This window comes from Protomyctophum bolini (genome assembly GCF_963924005.1).
Source record: "Protomyctophum bolini genome assembly, chromosome: 4".
Taxonomy (NCBI): domain Eukaryota; kingdom Metazoa; phylum Chordata; class Actinopteri; order Myctophiformes; family Myctophidae; genus Protomyctophum; species Protomyctophum bolini.
Window position 1 is genome coordinate 15568349 of NC_137865.1, and position 22612 is coordinate 15590960.

The window sequence follows — 22612 nt, forward strand, 5'->3', positions numbered from 1 at the left end:
GTCATGTTTTTGCAACATTTATTGAGAACATCATAATTTTACTTTAAAACGTCACATTAAAGTGCCTCACTTTACTTATTCAGAATACACTAGCATTATGCACGTGCTTTAAATCCCACAATTCTTTATACAGTGGATTTCTTTTCTTATTTTCTGATTTGTCAAGATATGTTAATAGCATTAAGGCAATGGTGCATACCAATCTATTACACCACATCTCAGTGCATACAATTGTCACACTACTACCCCAGCTGAAATCCTACAGTTGAACATGGAAATAAAATACTGTAAATGTCTTGTTTTGCATTGTTGGAAAACAGATGTACGTGAGCAAAAGGAATGATCCATCTTTCATTATAGCTGTAGCATAGTGTCAATTTGTCTATTATGAACCAGTCCCAAGAACAAAACATGGTCACTATATCAAACACGGCAGTCTAAAGCCCAAGTTAAGCCTATTTTGTACAACATTGTCGCTTGCCGAAAAGACGTGGTATAATTACCACTGAAGACTCAGTTATTTCTGGCAAGCGACACGGTCATGTGATGATTATGCTATATGGTTCGTTGACAAAATGTAATTCGGCGAGTGACGGCACGACTCTGAAGCATAAATCAGGCTCACTTCTAATGCCGGTCGTCCAGATTTCTGTAAAATTATGAGGTAGACGCTGTTGCAATTCCCTCTCTGGTACCTGTGGGCTTTTGTCTCTGGTTTGGACTGTTAGTTAATCTTTAAGTGTGTTTGGTGAATGCCGCCCGTCTCCTTTCCTTTGGTGTTGGACTGCAGTAATGGCATCAGCGAGGTATTAAGGCAGTTGTCCACAGATGATCATATTAGCCTCCAGTGCTCGTCTTCTGGGAGAAGTAAAGGGCAGGATTAAAAGATGTTAAACAGTAGATGTATTGTAGTAAATAGTACAGAAAGCATAATGTGGCATGCCTGATTTATAAAAGATCTGTTCCTTTCGGTGTGCTGAGTATAAGGGGCTCTGTCCACAGAAAGTGTTATTGGAGCTGCTACCTGCTACCTGCTAGCGCCTTTCTGTCATGCATTTTCAATGGTAAAGACCTGCCGGAGCGCTCCTCTTCCCAGCGCCGAGCATAGTGTTTCAGAGCTCTGGGAGTACCACTCAACAATGTCACATTTGATACTTCTGGAGGTGTCGGACAACCCGGTTATTTGGGACATTACATTGAATAGTTAACACAACTATGACAACAAGTCTATGTTTCCCGTCGTTTCAGCTATAGGTTATCTGTGCCAATAACGCAGATGATGAAACATCCAAGCACCGCAGCGGTTGACAGATTTTAATGTTGTCAGCGTCAATAAATGATAGATGCAAGCACTTCTCCAGCCATAAAACACTTTCTGTGGACAGTGACACAGCCACTAGATTAGGCATAATGGTATTTAGTCCTACTTTTTTGGCGTTGTCCACACACTGCATGTAGGCAGAGGCAATCCCGGAGCAGGACAGGGTGTGGCCTGCATTCTCCTTAAAGCATTTCAAGATCTGACTCTGCAGGTCACCACATACTGGAGTGATGTTGTACCGCCTGGGAGGAGAAACATTAAACATAATGGTGGTGTTAATGCTGTAAAATACCATGCTGCAATCAGACTTTTTTGAAGAGTGTACGTTGGGAATGGCATTCAAACTCACGCAAAACGGCCATGTGCGTCCTCTTTGCCCTTCTGGAAGCTCTCAGCTGTAACTTTATAAAACTGAGCACTCTGTGTCAAACAAAAGCATATCAGAATATCAACAACAAAACGAATAGAATAGCGAAGTCTGACGGTTCAAGTGATTCAAGGAATATACTGTATAGGAAAGTGACGTGTCAATATACACCATGATGAAATTGGGATACCTTTGCTTCAAGTTTAGCCACATGGTCCTTAAAGAAGGCAGCCTGTTTTGCCAATTCTTTCTCTTTCTCATCCAGCTTATGGGCCTGAAGGAGGAAATACAACACCACACTGTTACCTACATCTGTAAATGTCAATGAGACAGATGAGATAGACCTTTATTGTTCCCCATGGGGAAATTCAGGACAATGACAGCCATGATGATGATGACATCCGCATAATGTAGCTCTAACAACCAATACATAGTAATGACTGACAAGATGAGATAACATGCGGCAAGAAAAACAGGTGGGTTACAGTGTTCTTTTTTAGTGTACAGTGGAATTGCCTGGAAAGATGAAACAAAGTGAAAAAGAAAGCCATGCATCTAGGAGTTCTCGTATCTTACCTTCAGCTCCAACCACTGAAACAAGGCCAGAAGACAAGACAGGGGAGGTGCAGTAAGACATGGAGAGAATTCTGTGTTTACAGTTGGATTATGAGAAATTCTAAACCACAACACTCTGTCAGAAAACGTGCAAGCACTGGGGCAGAAAGCAGCCCTTAACTGACTAATATCCGGTCAGTCCAGTAAACTGCGTAGAGAAGCCAAGCTGATTAGAAGTAACAGTCAAATATACAGAGCCAAACTCAAAGAAGAAACTCAAGCCGATTTAACATGCAAGAAACATCATCAGAAACATAAAATACATCAGCAACAGTCTATGCACTCTATGCAGCCTACATGAACAATGGCACTCTACAATGTGATAGCCTTTGGACCTACCAGTCAATAGTAAAACCAAGTAATATAAAATACAGCCATACGCATGATTTTAATTATAAATTAAATAATTTTAGTTATCACAGGGTAATAACAGTAACAGCATAATAGGCTACTATAGTAATAATACTAGACTAGAGTATAGTAATAGTAGTAAATTGATAAATAACCATCATTGCCATGCTTGTTGTTCTTACATATAGCTGGGCCATGAGTCTCGCGTCCTCTGTGTTCATGTGCTCCGTCATGAGGGATTCTTTCAGGTTCTCCATGTATACTGCCTTCTCCTCAGCCAGCGTCTTCTTTACCTCCTCCTCAACCAGGGCCTTGGCTTCTGCTTTTGCATGAGCTAAGGCCAGGGCCTTCATCTCCTCTAACCTGCACACAAAATGCAAACACAGAGGCACATGAAGACACAGATATGACATGAGTCCTTCTAATTAGAATAATAAGATGCTTACTCTTTCATAAGCTCCTGCTTCTTTTGGCTGATCTCCAGCTCCAGACCATTCTGCAGCTCCTCTTCGATATTCCTCCTCAGCGTGGCTTCATCCACTGCAGCAGAAGATGGCACCACACATCATGTCAATAAAGATCTGTTTGTGTAAATGTCTAACAATCTTCTCATAGCCTCTTAATCACATGAACTCTAGCTTCCCTATTTTAGGCATGTCATAAATAGGCCAACATTCACTAAGAATATCTGTTTTACAAGCTCAAAACATGCCACAACGCGGTGTGAGCTATAGATCTATTTTCGAAGACGAGATTTGGTGTAGGGGAAAAAAAAGAGGGGACCAAAAATAAAACAGTCAACTAAGTGGTTAATCTATTCTGCATGTCTGTTACCTGGCATGCACATCTTGGAAATGAAAGAAATGTGTTCTTAGGGCACCTGTTCGGGGAGGGGGGGGGGGGGGGACTGGGACTGGGACTGGGACTAGCACTAGCGGGTACCTCCACATGCGTTAACGCCCCCTAGTGAGACCCTTCACTGTCACGTGAAAAGAAGATGGTGGCTTGACGGCCCGGGTATCGGAGGAGACTCGAGGCTATCTTCACCCTCCCAATGACTTATTGTGGGGGTTAGCAGAGATTGAGTAGGCCTACTCGTAGAGAGGCTGGGGGGAAAATAAGAATCAAATTGGAAGGGGAGAAAATGGGGTGTTTTTTGTCTGGGAGGGTATACAACATTGTATTTTACTTATTTACCTGCCTCTGAGATTTCCGTCATTGAAAATGTTTCAATAAAAGTATTTTGAAAAGAAGAATAAATGTGTTCTTACCTGGTGCAGGTGGGGGTGGTGGGCTCATCATGACAGGAACTTCTTCATCAAAGACAGGGGGAGGGAGGATCACAATAGGCTCCAAAGCTGGCGGATTTGGAGGGGTGAATATTGGCTCCTCAGAGGGCTCCGTAACAGGTGGATAAGTGGATAGAATGGCCACTTCCATGGAGTGACAGGGTGGAGGCAGCAGCACAAACGGCTCTTCGGTAATGTGCTCTCGTGCAGGTGTGGAAGCAAGGGGAGGTGATGGTGGTGATGCATGCTCTACAGGTGGAAGAACAGGAAGTGGTACAGGTACAACAGACACAGGCTCTGTGAGTGGAGTAGAGGGGCAGGACAATGATTCAGCAGGACAAAATGGATCTATGGTGTGAAATGGAGTGGTAAGCTCAACTGGAGTACTCTCAACTGATATAGGGACAGCTACAGGCTCAATAGAAATAGTCTCAACTGGTGTAGGTGCTACAGGCTCAACAGAAATAGTCTTAACTGGTGTAGGTGCTACAGGCTCAACAGAAATAGTCTCAACTTCTGTAGGTGCTACAGGCTCAACAGAAATAGTCTTAACTGCAGAGAGTAAAGCTACTAGCTCAGCATAAATGGTCTCAACTCGACTAGGTAGAACTACTGGCTCAACAGAAAGAGTCTCAGGTGGACTAGGTAGAGCTACTGACTCAACGGAAATAGTCTCAACTGGCGTAGCAAGAGCCATAGACTCAGTAGAAATAGTCTCACCTGGAGAAGGTAGAGCGACTGGCTCAGTAGAAACAGTCTCGGCGACTGGTGTAGGTAGAGCGATTGGCTTAGCAGAAACAGTCTCTAGGACTGGTGTAGGTAGAGCGACTGGTTTAGCAGAAACAGTCTCAACGACTGGTGTAGGTAGAGCGACTGGCTTAGCAGAAACAGTCTCAACGACTGGTGTAGGTAGAGCTACAGGTTTAGCAGAAACAGTCTCTAGGACTGGTGTAGGTAGAGCGACTGGCTTAGCAGAAAAAGTCTCAACGACTGGTGTAGGTAGAGCGACTTGCTTAGCTGAAACCGTCTCAACGACTGGTGTAGGTAGAGCGACTGGCTTAGCAGAAACAGTCTCAACGACTGGTGTAGGTAGAGCGACTGGCTTAGCAGAAACAGTCTCAACGACTGGTGTAGGTAGAGCGACTGGCTTAGCAGAAACAGTCTCAACGACTGGTGTAGGTAGAGCTACAGGCTTAGCAGAAACACTCTCTAGGACTGGTGTAGGTAGAGCTATAGACTTAGCAGAAACAGTCTCTGCGACTGGTGTAGGTAGAGCGACTGGCTTAGCAGAAACAGTCTCTGTGACTGGTGTAGGTAGACCTACAGGCTTAACAGAAACAGTTACAACGACTGGTGTATGTAGAGTGATTGGCTTAGCAGAAACAGTCTCAACGACTGGTGGATGTAGATCTACAGGCTCATCCGAAACAGTCTCGACTGGTGTAGAGGTAACTACAGGCTCAATGGTAGCTACCTCAACTGGAGTAATTTGAGGTATTTCGCTTCTAAGCTCAGAATATGTGGTGGGAAGTGTAACAGACTCACCAGGGGTAGATAGACCCGTTTGCACAGGTGAAGGGGTTGGAAGGATTTTAGCTTCAACTGGTGCAACCATTTCAGCACATTCAACAGAGGGCGCTGTGACAGCAGGTGCAGTGGAAGCAGTTTGATCAATTTCAACAGGAACGGCTAGAACTATAGGATCTACAGGTGTAGCTAAAACGACCGGCTCTGGAGATGTGGGTAACAATTCAGGCTCTGAAGGTGGAGCCAGGACTATTGACTCAGCAGGTGGGGGCAACACAATGAGTTCAATTAGTGCTGATTTTACTTCGGACTCCCTGGTAATTGGTTTAATAGCTGGGTCAGTGGCTGGGGAGAGGACAACAGGCTCACTCACAGGGGGTAGAACTTCAAGCTCTGAAGGTGGAGGAGTCGGGACTATTGATTCAGCAGGTGGGGGCAACACAATGGTTTCAACAGGTGCTAATGTAACTACAGGCTCCTTTGTTGAGGGACTACCATAGATAATTGCTTCAATAGCAGACTCAGTGGCTGCGGAGAGAACCACAGGCTCATCCAGAACCAGGACTATTGACTCAGCCAGTGGGGGCAACACAATGGGTTCAACTGGTGCTGATTTAACTTCAGACTCCCCGGTTGAGGTTAAACCAAAGATAATTGGTTCAATAGCCGGCTCAGTGTCTGGAGAGATGACCACAGGAACAACCACTGTGGGTACAACTTCAGGCTCTGAATGTGGTGGAGCCAGGACTTTTGACTCAGCCAGTGGGGGAAACACAATGGGTTCAACTGGTGCCGAATTAACTTCGGACTCCCCGGTTGAGGCTAAACCAATGGTAATTGGTGTAATAGCTGGCTCAGTGGCTGGGGAGAGGACAACAGACTCAATCACAGGGGGTAGACCTTCAAGCTCTGAAGGTGGAGGAGTCGTGACTATTGACTCAGCAGGTGGGGGCAACACAATGGGTTCAACATGGCATGAAGTAACAGGCTCCACTGTTGAGATACTACCAAAAATAATTGGTTCGATAGGTGGCTCAGTGGCTGGGGAGAGGACCACAGGATCAACCACTGTGGGTACAACTTCAGACTCTGAAGGTGGAGCCAGGACTATTGACTCAGCAGGTGGGGGCAATACAATGGGTTGAACAGGGCATGAAGTAACTACAGGCTCCACTGCTGGGGGAACAGCCAGCAGGACTTCTGGCTCTACATGCGGTTGTAGTATTGGTTGAAGAGGTGTGGGTTGCTGAGCCAGACAAGGCAGGCAAACAATGGGCTCCTCTACAGGGGGAGGAGGAGCTGTGGGCTCCTCCTTTCTTTCAACAGGCACAGGTGGAGCCATATAGACAGAGTCCAGAAGTGGGACAATCGTTTCAACTTCAGGAGGTTTGGATGGAGCTTCAGGCTCAACAGATGGAGGAGGGGGTGTGGCTGTGACAACGGGTTCTGCGAGAGGTGGTGAACTTGGCTCTACAGGTGAAGGGAGAACTGTGGATTCCACCGAAGAAGGTGGAGGGGAATGAAACTTAACAGGTGGAGGGGGAGCAAGTTGTAGAGGTTGAGAAGAAGGTACAGGTGTAGAGGAAGGTGGGGTGAAGAAAGCAGGAGGGTGTTCCAGAAGTGACAGTGAGTGTTCAACATTGGGGGTAGTAATTATGAGTGGTTCTGGTTCAGATGCAGTTCCAGATGGTTGAGGTTTCCCAACAGTTGAAGGCTGTTTCATGCGGTTGACAACTCTATCCGACAGCTGTGGAAATGAAAAGTCTTTAGATCAGTATCAGGGCATATTTGTTCAAACAGGGCATATTTATTCAAAGCATTAAAAGGTGCTGTGTAAATGATCTTTTCTGGTAAAAAAAAAAACAATATGACGTCTTACGTCATCCTTTAGTGCCCTGGCAAACGATTTACGGTGCTCTAAACAAACATTAAAAATCACACCCGTGTGAAGTGAGGGGCGCTCTTATCATCATACATCATCATGACTAGGGATGTCCCGATACACTTTTTTCGTTCCCGATCCGATCCCGATACCACAATTTCTGTGTTAGCCGGTACCGAATACAGATACCAGAGAATAATATTTATAATAATAAAAAAAGAAAATTACTTATTTTATCTGGTGTTGTTAATAGCAGACTCCTCACTCAAAGGTGCACTTGCTGTTTGGGCAACTCGAAAGCAAACTCCACATGCCCCAACATTTTATTTACCTGCCATAGGGCTGTATTTTGCGTGTCTTAAGTACCAGGTCTTATTACCTAACTTGAGTAAACTAAAGACCTGGAGGCGTGATCAATGCTCTTTGGCCACTCAGAATAGCCAAATGGCATTGATCACGCCTCCAGGTCTTTAGTTTACTCAAGTTAGGTAATAAGACCTGGTACTTAAGACACGCAAAATACAGCCCATAGTGTCAACCCCTTACCCCTGTGTCGGATCGGTGGTTAGACTAGCATATTCGCCGATACCGATATGACCCGATAGGCCAAAAAGGGTCGATATACAGAGGATACTTTTCCGATCATGGAAAACATCTCTAATCATGACGTAAAATAGACACTATGTCTATTTGCTCAGACACTATGACGTAAAATTCTCCATTCATTGGAATTTAATGTTTATGTAGGACAAAGTTTGTGGACAGACACCAAAAGCTGGATATAGGAGGGACTAGCGTCTAGCGCCCCTCAAAAATACCATAGACGTGGCTGCCATTATGTGATGTAATCTTCAAAAGCCATGCGCCCCTCAAAAAAGTGTATTATTAAACAGTTGAAGCATTGAGGGGTCTCTCTTGCCTCATCTGTGACCTCCACCTCTGCTTTCCACCTTCCCAAAGACAGCCCATTCATCCAAACAGAAAAGTCCTCTCTAATTATATTAAACAGTGTCAAAATCTCCAACATTGCAGCTGTAGGGAAAGCTTGAATTACCTTTGTTTAATAAAAATCCACCATAGACATGTTATGAGCTACTTCCTGTCAAGAAGTTCCTTGCAGATGATCAGAGTATGGAAGCGCTCGTTATCAGTAAAGCAACCTCCTGCTGCCTGCTGCACTATGTGCACATTCAAAACAGGTGGTACGCATGGGCTGTTGAGTGATATTCAACGAGCGCTTCCAAACTCCAACACTTTACAGGAAGTAGCTCATAAAATGTCTACGGTGGATTTTTATGAAACAAACACTTTACAGATTGAAAGAGGATAATTCAAGCTTTCCCTACAACTGCAATGTTGTCGCAGAATTACGGTACATTTCAAGCACAACTCAATACAAAGACTGTTAACTGTGAGTGGACGTTGTTTAATATAATTAGATAGGACTTTTATGTTTGGATGAATGGGCTGTCTATGGGAAGTGTCACCTTGCTGGCAAGTATCTTATAAAAAATGTAAAGATTGCAACTTTCACCAGCATCATCCTACAGATGTCTGTAGTTCCAATGGTCTGAAAAAAAAAGAATCCATGGTTAAAACAACCTTTTTCCTTTTTAATGTCTTACTTATTCTTTTTGCCAACTTGAGGTTAATTAGTAATGTTGGCACGTTCCTGATTGGGAAAGTGCATGCTCCTTTAATATAGAGTTGCGTTTCCAATCAGGAACGTGCCTCCAGGTTTGACTGTTTTGCCTCAACCAAAACTTAACGATAGGTGACCAAGTCCCGGAGATAGCAGCAGAGGTCACAGACTGGGCTAGGGTCTCCCCATCTCTCCAGCTCTTTAGCAAACAGAAAATACATTTTCAGATGTTAAATAATGTCAAATATAATTTATCAGCTTCCAGTTCCGTTTTTTCATCCCTGGCTTCCATTTTCATGTGTTTAACCATGTATTCTATAAGAGGTCTCTCTCCTCATTGCAGTTAAATTGGTATCCCAACCTGAAAGTGGATTTTCTGTTTACTAAAGAGCTGGAGAGATGTGGAGTCCACGCCCCCTTGTGGCCTCCACATTTCCACAGCTCTTTAGTAAACAGAGAAACGAGAAAATACATTTTCAGGTCAGTCAGTTATCTGGATACCAACTCCATCCAAGAGAAATAAGTCATACATGGCTCTATGGAATAGAGCTGCATTAAGAATTATTTTATATAGCCTATATAAGTTACTGCACCTTTAAAATTAGGTGTAACATGTAATAGAAGTTTTCATTCTTGTGTCAAGTGTCAACAAGCCCACCCCCTGCACACATGCACTTTGGTCTCTATATTTAGCTATATAAGAGAGCCTCCCATGAGCAGTACTCAATCTCATACAGTTCTTCACGTTATGCCGTTGGCAGAAACTACCACATTCAAGAAGAAATTGGGCAGATCTGATTACCCTGGATTTAAGATTTGCCTTATTTATCTGAAACGACGCTGAATAGGCTACAATTGCTTGTACTGTTTAGCAAAGACACAATTATATCAAAACATACAGTAATATTTGTAAAATAACGAACGAATTGATTAGCCTATTTTGCAGCCATTAGGATGTGTATGAATTATAATATTTTATAGATCCAATAGTTTCTCAGTGCACTCACCTTAATGCCCTTCACAAAAGTAACTTCGCCGCCTTTATCATCGTCTTCGTAAGGCATGTGGCTTGGGCTGTTACCCCCCATTTCAAACCCCAAATGTCACAACTGTATGTAAGAAAATATATATTGTTGTCCTTTTGGTTTTGATTCGTTTTACACACTAACGTCCACACAGCAAGGCAAAGTAACACGCCAGCCAGTCCCAAATGCCTGCAGCCTGCTGCCTGCATGCAGAAAGTGCCCTTCCCACTCCAGAAACCAATAAGAATCACCTTCATTGGGTGAGAGAAAGAAGGGACTGAACAAGACCTCTCTTAATTGGTCACATTAAGAAAGTCGTGACGTAATGAACATTGTGTTCCTTTAGGTAGGTAGCCTTGTAATAATGTTCAGTAGTTCCATTGTTATTGCTCAAAATCAAATACATTCCTATTGTTATCATTCTTTTTCGGTCGTATTTGGGCCATTCAAAGTCGGTGTGTCTTTTGTAACTATTGTAATATAAGGAAGCACTTCTGTAATATAAGGAACCACTTCTGTTCGCAGACACATGGTGCAATTTAGCCCATAGGTGGCGCTACACTAATGTCCCACTGTCTCCTCCAATTCTACTCACATTTTACCTTTCTGAGCAAGTGCCTTAATTGTATTTTGTCAGTATTTAAGTTATAAGTAAAATATAATTATTGTTTACGTTCCTTTTTGGTGTGTGCCAATAAAGAAATGGAAATGTGAGTAGGCTACTTTGTCCGCCATTTATTACATTTTTGGATGTGCTACCTATTTGGAATTTTAAAATTCCTATTTTTTGATCATTATTAACAGACGTTAGAGCATCTTCAAAAGACCACCATGATTAGGCTCAGACAGCCCTTGGTCAAATTTGAAAATAGCTAAAAGGGATAAGTCAAGTAGTAAAGTAAAGGCTAATGGTGAAAATAGAAAAAAAATACATTTTGCATAAAGTAGCCTATGTTTTAAGCTACTGTTGAATTGCCATTGCCATTATTCTAAAGCGAAGGTTCTAAGTAAAAAAGCCTTGCTTGTGTTTCTTATAATTATTTTGGTTAATGGTAGATTAGTTAAGTGTGTAATGTATATGCAATAACCGAAAACTTAAAAGGGCAGAGTAGAGATACTACAGTTTATGTGGACCAGTATGGATAAACAAAAAGAAAGCTTGGGCAGAATGGAGATATGCAATAGAAACCTTGCTACTGAATCTATTGAACACGTTTTAGTCAATGGGAGAAAGAGACTGGGCATGACCTGGCTGTAATCCTAGAGTTTTCATGTGGTACTTACTTACTTACGCCTGACACCCCTACCGGGGTATAGGCCGTCGACAAGGATCCTCCAGAGTTCTCGGTCACTGGCATTCGTCTCTATCTGCGACCAGGTGCATCCCAGCCTCTTGGTGTCTGCCTGGAGGTCCCGCCGCCAGCTGTTTTTGGGCCGGCCTCTGTTTCTCTTTCCCTGAGGGTTCCAAGTCAGCGCCTGTCTGGTGGTGTTTGATACTGGTTTGCGCAGTGTGTGCCCGATCCATCTCCATCTTCTTTGTCCAATTTCTTCTGTTGCAGGGAGTTGTTTCGTTTTCATCCAGAGATCTTTGTTGCTTATTTTGTCCGGCCAGTGAATTCTCAGGATTCTCCTCAGACATTTGTTTATGAAGGTTTGCACTTTGCTTATTGTGGTCTAATTCTCCAAGTCTCTGCCCCATAGAGCAGGACGGATTTAACATTGGAGTTGAATATTCTGATTTTAGTTTTTTGTTGTATCTCCCTAGAGTGCCAGTTTTCATGTGGTGCAGCTATATTATTATTTAGTTATATTCCTGCTGGTTCAGCATGCACATGTAATTTACACTACAGTAGGCCTACCAATTCATTTTATTCAGGGTTGATTGAAATTGTTTAGTCATTTACAGTATTTACTAGGCTCCTCCTGATCATACAAATTGGTCCAAAATCCTGAGACAATACAACGATAATTTATAAGCAACTAAACATAACTAATACAGTACACTAAACTAATACAAACAAATTAAGACTGAATCGATCTAAATAATTATCCCTCTGTATGTCAAGCCAGTCTGTAATAATATCAATGATAATATAACACTGACATTAAATGCAAAGTGTTTACAATATGCATGGCCATGTCAATAACACCATATAGTATACTGTGTCAAGCCTATTCCCATTGAAACTTGTATTACATCGAACATGTCACAAACTCCTTTCACATTAGAAAGAGAAAAAAAAAAGATTTAAATAAATAACCAACCAAACATAAAACTGACAAATGAACAGCTTTCTCACAGTGTGCAGTTGGAGGTTCTGATGAGGTAAGCTAATATCTGAATATTAAACAGTAGGATTTTCTTACATCCATTACTATGGCACACACTTCATAATGCATGGGAGCAACACCGTAAACATCACTCATACAAAACAACATCAATACCCCAAATAAAACTGTGCGTAATGCAATTATAGAGTACCGGTAATCCAAAGTGTAAGATCCTTAGGGTTTTACTGTGTGCAACATCACAGTCCATGACGAACACATCGGTGCAGAGGCACTCTCCACGATGCAATGCACATTCTGCAGGTCACTGTCCCTTTTTCTCTTTTATGTCTGGTCCACGCAGGGCTGTTTGGACATTGGTCCAGACCTCTGTGTAGATCAACGTGCCCAGGAAGACCACGGCTGTGCCCACCCAGTGCCAGGCAGTGAAGGGGTTTTTGAAGTACAGGATGGAGATGATGAGGCTGAGGAACTTCCTTAGGGTCACCACCAGGGTCACCGTTAGTGAGGTACACTCTGTTGTCAGGACGAACACGGCACGAATGCACACATACCTGAGGACATGGGTTAAGGTCTGCTACAGTAAGACAACTGGAATTCAAAAAAAGTACATCTTGAGAAATACTTCCAGTTATCTTGAGGAGTTCGCTTCCATGTTGATTGGCCGCGCACGCACACACACACACACACACACGGCGGGGCACCAGGATGACAATTAGAGTGTTGCTTTTATATTACATAACACTCTAGGGCCATGGTTTGTCAAAGTCATGGGGTGCTGTGAAATACTTTGATAATATTTGGAATTTACCAATATCGCTGGAGTGTTACTGCTAGCATTCCCACACCAATATGCCTGATTTGCAGCCAAGGAAGTTTTTTTTGTTTTCAAACACTTAGGGGTGCCTTGTGCCGAGCCCAAAAACTACTGCTCTATACTAGGCATTTAGCTAACAATTTGACAAAGACAGCACCTAGATAGAAGTAAAACAAAAATGGAAATGGAAAAAAGAATGAAAAACAAACCATATACTATATAGTAGAGTGAAGTGTTAATGATGAAACTACAGCCAGGGAAAAAAACAGTTTTTGTTCGTTTAAGGATACTGTGTAAGCATGTTCATCAGTAGGTACAGCCACAGTACCGGCATGGTCAGGCCTATCACAGGAACCTGCACAGGAGCTGTGAGAGAAAACATGCATTTAAGTATGAAACCAAGCATCTCTGGCTAGAGACAGAGTAAAAGAAAAAACCTTCATACTCTACCAGAAATACTGGTACTACCAGTAGTAGACCTCGCGCTGAAACAACAGGTCTGGGAATGCCCATATATGGACCTTTTTTACAACTTAAATTACAGTTAAGGCCCAATATTTCTACAAATGCTACAAAACCAGTGATGGCGAGTCATTTGGAGATAAACAATAAGTTGGAGAGTATATTTAGGTTTGATAATGATGTACTGTGGATGTTAAAATCATATTTCGGACCATTTTCCAAGGTGATACAGTTATTCTTTGTTTTTCGACATTTTGGAAAAAAAACTACCAATTTAACGAGGTGCCAACTGGATTTACTCACTGGGCTCTATGAATCAGGGATGAAGGTCATTACATGTACTCATAACTGCTTAAATCCCCATAGGAAGATTATGACACCTCAGATAATCTGCATATTGATGAGCCTTTTATAGTCATCCCAAACAACCATGGTAAACTGTGCATCACTGCTTTGTATCATCCTCCCTAGCTCTCCCCTGTCTTTCCCGTTTGTGCACTGTACTGTATACAATACATGTACTGTATATTATAAACATCAACACTGGCAATAACACATTGTTAGGAGCAGCTTTCCAAGCATTGCCCTCATCAGTCTAGATTAACGATGGCAGTTACCACGGGTGTGTGTGTTTTAGATGTTAATACATCTAAAACAAGTTAGTTTAGGTTGAAAAACTGCCACCCACTTCTGCATGCAGAGTTAGGAGCTGTCACCCACACACACACACACACACACACACACACACACACACACACACACACACACACACACACACACACACACACACACACACACTTATATCTTACTGCTCTGGCTGAAGTACATGCCGTGGTTGTAAATGTCTGTGGCCAAAAGCAGGAACCCAGGCAGAGGCATGAAGTGCTGTGAAGAGAAGTGGAATAGGATAGCTCAACTCAGTATGAAAACTATGTGATACATAACCTTTCACATTACTTTGTTCAATAAGAAATCTCTACATACTTGGTTAAGCAACAAGTTATTTATTAGATTTAACAACGCCTTATCACATAAGAATCGCCCTGATTGAGGCTGAATTAGTGTCAAACTGCATGTTTTAAAAGGTGACTCACATTGTAGAAGAGGGCCTCCCTGGGGTATTTGCCATATTGCTTGTATAATGTCTCCTGGAAAATTCCCATTCTTGCAGACATGAGCAGAGCAAAGGTCAGCATGGCTATACCTAGGGGAATATGGAATACATTGAGTAATATGAATTACAATTTAGGCATTTAGCAGACGCTCTTAATGCAGAGCGATTTACATTAAGAACAAACAAAAAAGCATGGGAATACATCACATATATATAATGCATTTATCATGAAACATGCGTAAGTTAAGAACGTAACTAGAACATATCTATATAATGACACTATACATATAAACTATGTATATATACTATACTATGCTATACATATGTACTATGAAGTGCTATGACTACATACAATGCAATTATTGTTCTGTCTACATGACATGCTATAAGTCTGTTTCAAATGCTATCTAAGTCTAAAGTGCTATCTAAGGAGGTAGGGCAAGTGCTATGGGCCATGATGGAGTCTGAAAAGGAGGGTTTTCAGACTACGGCGGAAGATTGGGAGTGATGCTGCAGTTCTGATTGCAACGGGAAGTGCATTCCACAGTTTTGGGGCCAGAAGGGAGAACAGTTTGGGACGTTTGAAGCGTTGTCCCGGCATTTTTAGTGAGGGTACTTCCAGCTTTCCTGCGTTGGCTGATCTGAGTGAGCGGGAGGGTTTGTAGGGTAGGGTTCAATCATGCTTGCAATATATGGGGGAGCCATACCTTAGGTTGCTTTGAATGCCAGCATCAGAGTTTTGTATTCTGTGTGGGCAGCGACCAGGAGCCAGTGCAGGGAGCGGAGAAGGGGGGAGACATGTGAGAATTTTGGCTGGTTGAAGACCAAGCGAGCTGCGGCATTTTGGATCAGTTGGAGAGGCTTAAGTGCACATGCCGGTAGGCCAGTAAGGAGGGAGTTACAATAGTCAAGTTTTGACAAGACTGTTGTCTGGATTAGGAGATGGGCTGATTCCTGGGTGAGGAACGGTCTAATTCGTTGTATGTTATAGAGTGTGAACCGATCGTAAAGTAATGTTAAAGTACATCCTAAGCAGTGTATCCAAGTGAAACGTGGTCTGCTCATAGACTTATTGAGCCCATAACTTACCTAACAGCCAGTGCATGAACACATAGACACCTTCCTCCTCTGAAGCTTCATTTGCCACATTCTATAGAAACAAAATGTCAAATCACTAAAACATGGAATAGAGCATATCACTTTTGTTGTATGTATGGTGTATGTTACAATGTATGTTGTGTTATTGCATAATTTGCATTACATGAAAATGGCACACAATCAGTGAGTGACTTACCACTTGTTTAGCAGACATAATGGTGCATATGAAGATTCCAACAGAAATGAGAACTATGGACAAGTATTTACTCGCTGAATAACTGCAAGATAAAAAAAAGACCATTCTGAGCAATGATGAGCTTAGGAAATAGGATCTACTGGCACTATGATAGTGTTACTACTACAGGAAAACAAATGCAGTAAGTAAGTATGAAGCTACAATCCTGAAGTTTTGTCTTTATAACTAAATTTTTGCATCTTAATAGCATTAAGCACCTGTTTGAGACAGACAGACTGGGGGGTAGACATTTGGACTCTGGTGTTAGGTTGGACTAGGTGTTATGATACCTGCTGATTTGACAATGTCAAAAAAAGGTATTTGAAGCAGTAGTAGACGGCACACTGGATTGGACACTAGATGCAACACTAACTTTATTGTACTTTGGACATCGGGAGTGACATGCAACTTCAGGATTATAGCTTTAAGGCAAGTTATGACCAGCTTGACAAGTTAAGTTATAGGTAGATGGGTACCTTTTCTTAAGAATGATTATACCCAGGACCATGTTAGCTATTAATGACCCCTGTGAAGACAGGAACACAAGACATTAGTAGAAGAGAGATTAGGCCCACGTATTGGTGGTAGATATTTGAGATGAAAATCAAATATACAGTTGGAAATGCATGAGGCTTGAAACACATCCCAGACCAGTATCAGTAAATACATTGTTCTTACTCATTAAACAGTGTCATCAAATTGATGTGTTTTTGTCATGCTCTTCTACTTATCAGGACAGGAAACGGTATGCTGTGCCTAAGCAGAGTTTGTACCACATCTAACACATCATCATGTTTTATATATCCTATCTCACCTACTCTACTACCTATCTCAGTCATCACTCACATGTCATCATGTTCTCCAAGTTGGCACAATAAAGGTGTCTATTTCTGTCTAGTAGAGGAGCTGTCAGAATGACAACAGATGATTTGAAATCACAAGAACAGTACTTACAGATCTGAAGATCATGTGCAGTGGCATAGATATGTTGAAATTGAGCGCATAGTTATTGACCACGCTGACTGTGAAGAACATGGTCACCATAATCACATAGTTCCTGGAAAATAAGAGATTCAAGAAGCATTTAGTGTCCATGTTCAATCTTCTCCATGATGACAGGATTCTCAAACAGAATCAGTGAGATGTCACAGTCATACCTTATAGGGATATCTGGTTTCTTCCTCCCAAAGTTTGTCTCAAAGATGAACCCCTCCAATGCAATGAATGCAAATTGAGCGAATGTCACAATGTTCCCACATCCTGGATGTTCTCTGCAGGAGCATGTCATGTAAATTAATACGGTGTGTGTGTGTGTGTGTGTGTGTGTGTGTGTGTGTGTGTGTGTGTACACAAATTTATACAAATGTAGAAGCCAGTGTAGTTGTTAATGTTAACAAAATGTATACTAGAAAAGAAAAAAGGTGTGGGTTAAAAAGTAAGCAAGTGATGATATCACAAGTTAATGACAAATTCTTGCCTCGTCAAAAAAAGACTTGTTAATATGTTGTCATTAGATTTCGTATTCAGCAAATGCAACAGACACAAATATTTAGCTTAAGTGGTCAAATATAGTAAAAAAAATATCACTGACCTTACAAGAAACTCCAGAAACACCACGTTGCTACAACATCCAACAAAGACCAGAATAATTGCAAAAACAGGAGACATGATTTGAAATTCAAAATGAATATGTTTTACGCCTTGAAGTGGATCCCTGATCAATTACATTCTGGCGAACAGAACCCCGGACGTTTTCACAAAAGCTCCTCTAGTCTCAACAAACTCTGCTTTTTGTGTGTACGTATCTTGTACATAGAGTTATGGTGAGTATGGATCTTGTTATGCGGCGACGAGAGGCAGACAGTCTCTTCTTCCTCGTTGAGGAACATGGGAGTTGTAGTCCATACATCACCCCAAATCCGGTTTGTTTTGACATCTGAAATAGCTTGTTATTTTCAACACATCACGAAACCATTAATTGAGTTGCATTTGGATGAGAAAACTTGCGAGAACAACAACAATAATACACACCCAGTAGGCTACATAACATACCCGAGATAAACACTATATCTGCGCAAAATCTGCGCAGTTGCGATTCACGAAGATGTTCAAATGCGTGAATGCGACGTGCGTGCGTGGATCCGGAAGACGTGGCGCCAGCCCAGTTTCTGGCTGCGATAATCATCGGCAGATAGTAGTTTTGTGTGCTAGTTCAACAAATATTTATTTTTTATTTAAACAGTCTTCTAGTGATTTGCCAATTGCCCGCAGTCAAAATGATTTCTCTTACGGATTCACAAAGTAAGACGCATTTTATGGAAGTTCTGATTTGCTATTAGGCGTGCTAACTTTAGCATGAATGAATGAATTAGGACAGTGTTCTGGTGGTGGTGGGTCACTGTAGGGTTAATGCACTTGTAGTAGCTAAGCTTTGTGTTGTGACTTGTTTGTTCTAAAACTTATTTCAATCTACAGAAATCGGTATGGGATTGACGGGTTTCGGGGTGTTTTTCCTCTTCTTTGGGATGATGCTGTTTTTTGACACAGCTCTCCTGGCCATTGGAAATGTAAGTCTGTTCGTGATCTGATTATTACGACTGCGTAAATATGATTATCTGTTTGTTTGTGTGCATCTTGTCTTCGTTTCACTTTCTTTGAACAGATCACTTTACTGTATGCCCATCTCCTATTTGTGTTTTATCCAGTGTCAATTTGGAAACGCATATCATGATGTGTCATATAGACCCAATACGTTCCCTCAGTCCCTACGCTCATTCTGCGTAGGGACTGAGGGAACGTATTGGGGCTAGATGCTTCACAACTTATTCTGTGTATACCGTATGTATGTAGATCCTCTTTGTCGCAGGCCTGTCGTTTGTCATTGGACTGGAGCGGACCTTTAGATTCTTCTTCCAGAGACACAAAGCCAAAGCCACAGGCTTCTTCCTGGGAGGAGTGATTGTGGTCCTCATCGGCTGGCCCATCATTGGAGTGGTCCTGGAAATCTATGGGTTCTTCCTCTTATTTAGGTCAGCTCAGTTGCAAATGATTGAAATGAGTGCTGTTTCAGTATTAGCCTAGTACATCCTGTGACATTTTGACCTCACCTTCTTTCCCTCAACAGGGGATTCTTCCCAGTGGCTATCGGTTTCATCAGGCGGGTGCCTGTACTGGGGTCCTTGCTCAACTTACCAGGGATCAGCAGTGTAAGTATAACGATTGTTATGATTTAGAATCCACTGTACTTGCGATCCTAAAAGCTCTCCTCTATTAAAGGTGGTGGTGTCTTGATTAGGTTGCATAACTGTAGTCTCAAGGTTTCCCAAAGGTTAGAGGGCATACCATACACGTTTCCTGTTCATTTTCCCATAGCCCTGTTTTATTGGTTTGACAGCTAATTTGAACCTGAAACGTGTGTGTGAATTCTATTATAACTCTCCCAATTCTGTGCATTCCCCATTGCACATCCACATTGCTGTTAAGAGGATTTTAAGAGTTGGTGTGACTTAACCTATTCTTAAACTTTTTAATAATATTTTATAATTTTTCATTACAGGTCCAGTATTCTTATTATCTCAGTTGGATATTGTTATGCTTTTGCACAGTTTTGTAGACCTTGTTACTCCAACATGTCGCTACTTATACCTGTACACGGTACACCCCTCTTGATTCTTGAAGATAAGAGTCAAACAAAATGAGGATGAATGCATATCATTGTATTGCATTAAAACTGCATCCATCACGGTTGTCTCATCAGTGCATGTGACAAGCTAATGCTAAAATATAATAATATTCTTTATTTGTGTAGCACTTTTTAAGTACAGTCAAAGTGGTTGACAGAAGCACTATACTTACTGTATATATTGTGGAAATTGCAGTTTGTGTTTAATTGTCATCATTCTTATTACCTTTCAGTTGGTAGACAAAGTTGGCGAGAGCAACAACATGGTATAACCATGAGCTGTAGCTGCAGGAGGCACAAATCGCCTACAACTGACTTTGGCCCTTACCAGCCAAAGCCAATAGTAAAGGTCAAGACTGTGAATCCAGGCCCTTTTCTTACATCATGGGTGGAAAGTATTCCTTTGGACATTTGACTGACATCATGAAGTTTCCTTTGTTAAAAGGAAATTGTTTTATCATTATCACTGCGATTTATCTTTTTAGGCCCAAAGTCTGCTTCCATTCTTTCATCATCCCCTACTCGTTTATCCACTGATTAAAAACAGACATGTTGGGACCAACCACTGGATACTTGGACAACTCGATGAGAGCAACCGGGAGCCTGATAAAACGTTTTTTCTTCTTGACAAACGTTTTTGTTTCCTCAACTGGAAATGGAGTGTTACTGAAATTTTGTACAGCTGTTACATGAACCAGTTTCTGCTCCACGTGATCAAGATCAAAATGAGCTGCTGTGGAGATACACAGCAGACCTCTCTGATTGGTCTCACTACAACTCTACTTTATTTAAACATGAACTTTGTCAGAGAGACATTTTAATGGATGTAACTTTTGTAAATACATACTTGAAATAAAAGTTTGATTTTTAATTTCTGTCTCAGTCGAGCATTTCATACTTTTCTTAACATTAACCCTGGTGTGCTTATATTTTGGTCATTGACCTTGGTGTTCCTATTCTGGGCATGTAATTTCAAACAACATTCCAATTCAAGATTGCTACTTTTGTGTGTGACAGGACAATTGGGCATTATTTACAAAAAAGATTCAAATATGGAGACAAGTTTCTGCCTGACAGCAACAATATGCAATGTGGCCTTCTGGAATAAGTTTGGAAATATAGTGGCCCTTTCCATGAATGTTTTCCACCCCTACTGGTATAGAATGATATAATATACTAGCATGGTGGGGCTCCTTTCTTTAGTAGTGAAAACTTTAATTCCTGGGTATGTAACATGCACAGATTATAATAAACCTTGTCTCTTGAGACAGACTGTTGACTCACATCGCTAATGAGTTACGAGATTGCACTAAACCAGACTACCAATCAGAAAAATCTGATACATGGGCAGGGTTTAGCTGGCATATCCGTATTCTTCAAAGATGTCTGAGTCCAATGAGCCATCAATCATGTGAATGCGATCAGTGATAGTAGGTACTAGATACTATCCATGCACAAATCATTTCAATTTGGAATGGCTGCCTCCAGCCTTATTTGAGTCAAACTAAGGTCATAATGTATAAGTTGACTTCAACCACTGAAGATACAAACAGACAAGTTGTGATCAAAAACCTTAACTGGGAACTTTCAACTTATAATACCGGTAGACTATCCAAAGTAAGACACCAGAGTCCTTGGTTTTGCACGTTTATTGCTACTTACTCACTTATTGCAGAAGTTACTGATGTTTCGACAAAGGTCTTCCTCGGAATCAAACTAGAGCACCAAAACCCTTTTATTCGAAACATGGCTGGACTACACATTCATTTAATAGCAATGAACAATTAAACAGCATGTAACCTATTCAAGTGCCAACACATTTATTTATCAAATACATTCATTTCACATTTTGAAACCTGTGCAGGAGGATGCTAAACGCACACCAGTCTTAGTAGTGGTGCCAGCTCACGGCAGAAACATCTAAAGAGTTAAGTCTTAAAAAGACAAAAGAGTGGCCGCACACACTGATAGCCAAAATGCCGATTATTTATTAGGATGCAGAGTAGGAACCAAGTTTCGGCAGATACAACTGGCTATTCAGGGTATTACCCTGAAGAAGCCATACTCGGGGCCACTCTTTTGTCTTTTTAAGACTTAAGTCTTTAGACATTTTGAAACCTACCTAAGATTTATTGGATTAACAACCCACATACATGAATCAAATTGGTCGGGGGGGTAGGACCAAGGGATTTGGGATTTGTTTATAAACATTTTGGTATTTGTTTATAAACATTTGTGATTTGTTTATAAACATTTGTGATTTATTTATAAACATTTTGGGATTTGTTTATAAACATTTGGGATTTGTTTACAAACATTTGGGATTTGTTTATAAACATTTGGGATTTGTAAGTCTCATGGGGGGGGTAGGACCACTACCAGTTTACCTGTAGTAAGTCTCATGGTCGGGGGGGTAGGACCAAGGGATTTGTGATTTGTTTATAAACATTTTGGTATTTGTTTATAAACATTTGTGATTTGTTTATAAACATTTGTGATTTGTTTATAAACATTTGTGATTTGTTTATAAACATTTGTGATTTGTTTATAAACATTTTGGGCTCTGTATAATATGTTGCCTAGGGCCTCAAAAGGCCTAGAACCGGCACTGATCAAGGGTGGTGGATAGACAGACAAGGTGCAAGCTGTATGCTATGTTGTGCCTTCTGCAAAGTAGGTTAGGTATACAGTATAGGCCAGTCAATAGAAGCTAAAAAGGGACGTGACCCAAAAGAAATTGCAATATTTGTATAGTTGTTCAAGATTCTTTATGATCCTTAGGGTCATCCAAATAATATAAAAAATTGATTATTACGTATATACATTGTAATCATGGTAGATTCAGGTGTTGAATGTTGCGGTACCATTGAAAACCTATATGAGGCAAAAATGTCAG

General features: G+C 41.4%; 3 protein-coding genes across 6 annotated transcripts; 1 reads left to right on the forward strand and 2 right to left on the reverse strand.

The window, feature by feature from the left end:
* Window position 1: 1 nt before the first annotated feature.
* On the reverse strand, window positions 2–10213 carry LOC308313676 (uncharacterized protein). Of its 4 annotated transcripts, XM_080760943.1 has the most exons (10): window positions 10002–10213; window positions 5489–7217; window positions 4664–5263; window positions 3926–4240; window positions 3101–3194; window positions 2837–3017; window positions 1879–1962; window positions 1671–1741; window positions 1428–1563; window positions 2–858 (listed from the first exon to the last, which is right to left on the reverse strand). In XM_080760943.1, exons 1-10 carry the CDS (start codon window positions 10080–10082, stop codon window positions 838–840), a joined length of 3312 nt encoding a protein of 1103 aa, XP_080617069.1. In that variant the 5' UTR covers window positions 10083–10213; the 3' UTR covers window positions 2–837. The 4 variants fall into 4 exon arrangements, with proteins under 4 accessions (XP_080617069.1, XP_080617070.1, XP_080617068.1 ...); XM_080760944.1 differs by lacking the exon at window positions 4664–5263 and having other exon boundaries at window positions 3926–4192; XM_080760942.1 differs by having other exon boundaries at window positions 3926–4192; window positions 4664–7217.
* A 1656-nt stretch (window positions 10214–11869) lies between these two features.
* On the reverse strand, window positions 11870–17993 carry slc35b4 (solute carrier family 35 member B4). The gene is made up of 10 exons (XM_080761521.1): window positions 17626–17993; window positions 17192–17305; window positions 16989–17091; window positions 16511–16560; window positions 15996–16077; window positions 15791–15851; window positions 14682–14791; window positions 14397–14472; window positions 13416–13491; window positions 11870–12862 (listed from the first exon to the last, which is right to left on the reverse strand). The coding sequence occupies exons 1-10, from the start codon at window positions 17700–17702 to the stop codon at window positions 12613–12615; spliced, it is 999 nt and encodes a 332-aa protein (XP_080617647.1). The 5' UTR covers window positions 17703–17993; the 3' UTR covers window positions 11870–12612.
* Window positions 17994–18181: 188 nt separating this feature from the next.
* Window positions 18182–20587, forward strand: golt1bb (golgi transport 1Bb). The gene is made up of 5 exons (XM_080761280.1): window positions 18182–18335; window positions 18510–18601; window positions 18885–19063; window positions 19159–19240; window positions 19950–20587. Exons 1-5 carry the CDS (start codon window positions 18311–18313, stop codon window positions 19986–19988), a joined length of 417 nt encoding a protein of 138 aa, XP_080617406.1. The 5' UTR covers window positions 18182–18310; the 3' UTR covers window positions 19989–20587.
* The last annotated feature ends 2025 nt before the right edge of the window (window positions 20588–22612 follow it).

What these genes read in the sequence shown, in the direction of transcription:
- golt1bb (XM_080761280.1), top strand. Translation starts at nt 18,311, where the DNA reads ATGATTTCTCTTACGGATTCACAAA. An exon ending in CTCTCCTGGCCATTGGAAAT is followed by an intron (nt 18,602 to 18,884) that starts GTAAGTCTGTTC and finishes GTATGTATGTAG; the next exon opens with ATCCTCTTTGTCGCAGGCCT. An exon ending in ACTTACCAGGGATCAGCAGT is followed by an intron (nt 19,241 to 19,949) that starts GTAAGTATAACG and finishes ATTACCTTTCAG; the next exon opens with TTGGTAGACAAAGTTGGCGA.
- slc35b4 (XM_080761521.1), bottom strand. Translation starts at nt 17,702, where the DNA reads ATGTCTCCTGTTTTTGCAATTATTCTGGTCTTTGTTGGATGTTGTAGC. An exon ending in ATAATCATTCTTAAGAAAAG is followed by an intron (nt 16,078 to 16,510) that starts GTACCCATCTAC and finishes TTTATCTTGCAG; the next exon opens with TTATTCAGCGAGTAAATACT. An exon ending in GTTCATGCACTGGCTGTTAG is followed by an intron (nt 14,792 to 15,790) that starts GTAAGTTATGGG and finishes ATATTCCCCTAG; the next exon opens with GTATAGCCATGCTGACCTTT.
- LOC308313676 (XM_080760941.1), bottom strand. Translation starts at nt 10,082, where the DNA reads ATGGGGGGTAACAGCCCAAGCCACATGCCTTACGAAGACGATGATAAA. An exon ending in CTTTTGTGAAGGGCATTAAG is followed by an intron (nt 7,218 to 10,001) that starts GTGAGTGCACTG and finishes TCATTTCCACAG; the next exon opens with CTGTCGGATAGAGTTGTCAA. An exon ending in GTGTGGACAACGCCAAAAAA is followed by an intron (nt 859 to 1,427) that starts GTAGGACTAAAT and finishes TACTTCTCCCAG; the next exon opens with AAGACGAGCACTGGAGGCTA.